The 5391-nt window shown below is 41.3% G+C and overlaps 1 protein-coding gene and 1 long non-coding RNA gene across 2 annotated transcripts in view; one reads left to right on the top strand and one right to left on the bottom strand.

Annotated features, from left to right (window-relative positions):
• The window catches only part of AIFM1 (apoptosis inducing factor mitochondria associated 1), a 41588-nt gene that overhangs the window by 15554 nt on the left and 20643 nt on the right, over positions 1–5391 (top strand). Inside the window, 1 exon segment of the mRNA XM_017863980.1 lies at positions 4732–4831. Within this exon segment, the coding sequence (XP_017719469.1) occupies positions 4732–4831 (100 nt within the window).
• Positions 2850–4741, bottom strand: LOC108523381 (uncharacterized). The gene is made up of 3 exons (XR_001883799.1): positions 4679–4741; positions 3961–3994; positions 2850–3143 (listed from the first exon to the last, which is right to left on the bottom strand). It is a non-coding gene; the product is annotated as an uncharacterized LOC108523381 (long non-coding RNA).

The raw sequence follows: 5391 nt of genomic DNA, 5'->3' as shown, positions 1-5391 counted from the left end.
AGGCATTTTATTGAATGCTTCTGAGGAGATCCAAAAGCCATAGAAATTGCAATATTCTCCCTATCCACCTTTCCACCTGCAGCCTCTATTTCGAAGTAAATTCATTTGGCAGTGTCCCTTTGTAATCTCTAATTTGGTCAAAAGTGGCTGAAGCAGTACAAGCTAACACATTCATGTAGATTGCTTTCTTTAATGCCTCTCATTCGTAATTCAGATACTACCCTCTGAGCCTTACTTTTTCCATTTCATATCTCTCAGCTTTTCCCATCAGTTCCACCCCATTCATTCAAAAATAGATTAAAGCCTTTGTGTTCAGTATGTTGGTAACAATTTAAACCTGATAAATTCCTGGTCTGTGTTGCTGTACCAGAGTTGGATGGCTTCCACAGAGTTGACCATGCAAATTCTCTTGATGCCAAGCTACAAGACAGGGCTGGTCACTGTTCTTTTCTCCTGCCTTAGAAATATCTAAGAAGCACAAGTTCCTCTCAAGTCATTCAGTTAAATGCCTCATTGTACTCTGTGTTTATCCAACACTGGTAATAATGAAGCTACTGTATTATAAAGTGGTTCCAGGTTAAATGATAAGCTTTTGTCTACCTACAACTGTTATTGAACTGTTATGTACAGTTTTGTTTTAGGTTTTAAATCATTGAAAACTTGATCTGAAGTGGCTTAGTTTTTTTGTCCGAAATTGGTATTAGTCTCAAGAGAACGATGAATTTAAAATCGATGTTCAGATTTGATTGGATATTGCTATAAGTTGTTGGGAACGTTTGTATTCGTTTATTGGGCTGCCATAACAAAACACTACAGACTGAGTGGCTTAAACAACAGAGGTTTATTTTCTCATAGCTCTGAAGGCTGGAAAGGCCAAGATCAAGGTCAGACAGGGTTCAGTTTCTGGTGAGGGCTCTCTTCTTAGCTTTCAGACAGCCACCCTCTTGCCGTGTCCTCACATGGTTTTGGGGGGTGGGGGGCAGAGAGGGAGAAAGAGTGAGCAAGGGAACTCGGGTGTCTTCCCTTTCCTATATGAGCTCCAGCCCTATCTGATTAGGGCCCCACCCTTAAGACTTCATTCAACCATCATCACCTCCCCAAAACCCCATTGCCAAATACCATCACATAAGGGGTTAAGGCTTCAATATAGGAATAGGAAACATTCAGTCCATAACAGTGAGCAGTATTTCTTCGTAACTTTTTTCTCTCATTTGAAGAAATGTTCCTAACTTAAGTATAAATATTACTTTGGCAATTCCTGTATTGGGAGCTCTTTACCTCCCTCCCACTTTACCCTCCAAAAAGAAGAGAGTAAACTGGCGACTTTCAAAAATTTTTACCATGATCTGCAGTGAGAAATACATTTCTCTTACAACCCATTTTATGACTACAAATACATAAAACAAGCAGAACTTCAAAAACTACTCTTACTAGGTGTCATGTAATTACTCTAGCTTCTGTTCTCTTCTATTTGTGTTTGCGTCTAATGCTGGTTGCAACCTACTAAATTGACTTCACAACCCACTAATGGCATGCAACCACAGTTTGAAAAACACTGATTATGGCCGGGCGCGGTGGCTCAAGCCTGTAATCCCAGCACTTTGGGAGGCCGAGACGGGTGGATCACGAGGTCAGGAGATCGAGACCATCCTAGCTAACATGGTGAAACCCCGTCTCTACTAAAATTACAAAAAACTAGCCGGGCGAGGTGGCAGGCACCTGTAGTCCCAGCTACTCAGGAGGCTGAGGCAGGAGAATGGCGTGAACCTGGGAGGCGGAGCTTGCAGTGAGCTGAGATCTGGCCACTGCGCTCCAGCCTGGGCGACAGAGCAAGACTCCGTCTCATTAAAAAAAAAGAAAAAAGAAAAAATTTCAACAGTGCTTCTGCTGCTTGGATTGTAAATATGAACTTCTGATTCGGATTGATGTGAGAGTTTTTCCTCTTTTTGCTGGTAACTTTCACTAGGACCTGAGGCAGATCCTCAAATCTCAGTCCTCTATTTTTTGTTGGTGGGCAGAGCCAAAGTAGCCTTTAGAATATTTAATGAGATTTAGTATTTGGGCCCTTTGCCATTGTTAAACTATAGGATTGCATTGCCTCACTCAGAAAATGACCTGTTTCCTTTCAAATCCCATTAAGTTGGATAAATGCCACCATATTCATCTGTTTAGAAAAGTTGTCTTCACTAATAGTTTTCATAAATTTGTAGTTTTTCTTAACCTGACATGTATTCATGTCATTAATTGGAAATCTGTGCAAACTAGGAGTACAGAAACCCTTGGGGAAAAGGTAAAGAAATAAATACATTTATATATATATCAGACATATCAACCTCATTCTTGCCCTTTCCCCACTAAACCTAGGTATTTCTTGGTCTGCTCTTCCCTTCATGTGTAAGCCATTAGGAAGTGTGAGCTGGGCTTAGGCTATTTCAGGATTTTCCTCTCAATGAACATGGCCCCTATTTATTTCTCTTTTCATTCATGTTGACCAGAGTAAGCCATCTTTTTAGGTAAAACCTCTTTTCTCTTCTCTTCTCTTCTCTTCTGAAATTTTCCCCTCTAGGTTTTTTTTGTTGTGTATTTGTTTTTGAGACAGAGTCTCGCTCTGTCATCCAGGCTGGAGTGCAGTGGTGCGATCTCGGCTCACTGCAACCACCACCTCCCGGATTCAGGTGATTCTCTTGTCTCAGCCTCCCTAGTAGCTGCGATTATAGGCGCGCCCCACCACACCTAGCTACTTTTTGTATTTTTAATAGAGACGGGTTTGCTGTGTTGGCCAGGCTAGTCTCGAACTCCTGGCCTCAAGTGATCCCCCCAACTTGGCCTCCCAAAGTGCTGGAATTACAGGCGTCAGCCACCACGCCCAGCCAGAGTCCCTTTCTTAAATGTTTTTAAGGTATGAGTAAATACTGGACTTGTGTATTAGTATCTGATGCCAAGATAAAAACTCTTCCTGAAATTAATGTTAATTGAATTCGTTTATTTGATAAATTTAGTGGTAAATTCAAGGAGTAACTATTGTCTTTTTGTATACAGTACTTCTTTCTACTTCATTTGTCACAATGTTAAATGCTTCCAGGTTAAACCCAGCTCTCAGGATCCAGGTTCCTCAATTGCAGCACATTGCCTGATGGGCTATTCTGGAAGGAAGTCATAGAAGTATTCTTAGAATATGTTTTATGGGGTCGGGTGCGGTGGCTCACAGCTGTAATCCGAGCACTTTGGGAGGCCGAGGTGGGCGGATCACAAGGTCAAGAGTTCGAGACCAGCCTGGCCAACATAGTGAAACCCCACCTCTACTAAAAATACAAAAATTATCTGGGCATGGTAGCGTGCGCCTGTAGTCCCAGCTACTCTGGAGGCTGAGGCAGGAGAATCACTTGAACCTGGGAGGCGGAGGTTGTGGTAAGCTGAGATCACGCCACTGCACTCCAGCCTGGGCAACAGAGTGAGACTATGTCTCAAAAAAAATATATATATATGTTTTATGATAGTTCCTCTGATTGTCTTTACTTTCTCCTACAATTAATTAATCTGAGATTTCATTTGACATATGTTCACTTATATTCCTGTTTTGTTTACCCTGTGGGGTACAAAAGAGTGAAAGCATTGTAAGTTTTTTGTTTATTTGTTTTGTTTTTGAGACAGAGTCTCGCTCTATCGCCCACACTGGAGTGCAGTGATGTGATCTCAGCTCACTGCAACCTCCACCTCCTGGGTTCAAGCAATTCTCATGCCTCAACCTCCCAAGTAGCTGGGACTACAGGCGTGCATCACCTCACCCAGCTAATTTTTGTATTTTTAGTAGAGACGGGGTTTCACCATGTTGGCCGGGCTGGTCTCAAACTCCTCACCTCAGGTGATCTGCCCACCTCAGCCTCCCAAAGTGCTGGGATTACAGTTATGAGTCACCGTGCCCAGCCAAAAGCATTATAATGTCAAGTCATTCTTGCCTACCTTTTCTTTAAAAGGTCTCCAATAAACTCTGGTGCTGTATGTTAAAAAAAAAAACAACACAACTAGTCATAATGGTAAAATTACCCTTTTCCAATTTGAAAGGCTAGAGAAGATAGAATATTTGAAATATAACAGGTGTTTAAGCAAGGTGTTTGACCCCTAGTAAATAATCTGTGTGTAGTTTTCTGAAGGAGATCCCTTCTACCTTGTGAGTTTAGGAAAAGGACAGACCATTGAGGGAATGATGGGTAACTCTCTAAAAATAGAATACAGGCGGCCATGTTTCTGACCACTATGTGAGTATGCAGCAAAAGCCAGAATGTTGACCAGGAAAACTTATGTCCCAGCTTCCTACCCGGGACCCTTATAGATTGATTTCACGGCTAGTGTCCAGCATAGTCCAAACCCCCGTTCTGTGCTTCATATAAAGATTAGCCCTTTCTAGTGCTTTATTCTTCTAGTATAAAATGTTTTTTTTCTTTTTTCTTAAACTGTACATTCAGAATAAAATATGGGGAGAATTCTTTACAGAGAGCCTAAAAATCTGAAACTGGAATATTTTCATCTGCTTACACATATTTTTTCCATACCAAGCATGTGCATACCCAGTATTTTTTATTTCTTAAGAAAACAACTTTGTCTTAGTGGTTTTGACATAGAGGAACTAACATCAGATAGACAAAAGCTTCTCATTTAATTGAAAGATAATATTACTTACAGTATGAGCTAGCTGTATGGTGAAATAAACTTTCTCCATGTTTGGATCTGCAGGCCTACAAGACTATAAAAGAGGACGAAAAAAGATACAATGAAAGAATTTCAGGGTTAGGGCTGACACCAGAACAGAAACAGAAAAAGGCCGCATTATCTGGTGAGTATTCCCTTAATTCTTGCTATGATTTGAGACTCACAAAGGGAAAGTTATAAACAGTTGGGGTGCTGTGATTCATGGATGTCTTGTAGAAGCAATGGTGGTATGAGATTGTAAACATCTAGAAAGTATGGTATTACCCTAGAACTGGGAGTGATTTAAAGCATTTGGCTGAAATTTGGGTTTGAGAATAAAGCTAGTGATGATTATGATTGGTTGTTTTTCTGTATATTAATATTAGTCTCTTGGCTGGGCACGGTGGTTCACACCTGTCATCCCAGCACTTTGTGAGGCCGAGACGTGCAGGTCAACTGAGGTCAGGAGCTCGAGACCAGCCTGGCCAACATGGTGAAACCCTATCTATACTAAAAATACAAAAATTAGCCAGGTGTGGTGGCGGGCACCTGTAATCCTAGCTACTCGGGAGGCTGAGGCATGAGAATCACTTGAACCCAAGCAGCAGAGGTTGCAGTGAGCCAAGATCACACTGCTGCACTCCAGCTTGGGCAACAGAGCAAGACTCTGTCTGAAATAAATAAATAAATAAATAAATAAATAAA

The sequence above is a fragment of the Rhinopithecus bieti genome, unplaced genomic scaffold, assembly GCF_001698545.2.
Source record: "Rhinopithecus bieti isolate Rb0 unplaced genomic scaffold, ASM169854v2 scaffold_75017, whole genome shotgun sequence".
In the NCBI taxonomy this organism is placed as follows: domain Eukaryota; kingdom Metazoa; phylum Chordata; class Mammalia; order Primates; family Cercopithecidae; genus Rhinopithecus; species Rhinopithecus bieti.
This window is presented reverse-complemented; position numbering and strand designations above follow the sequence as displayed.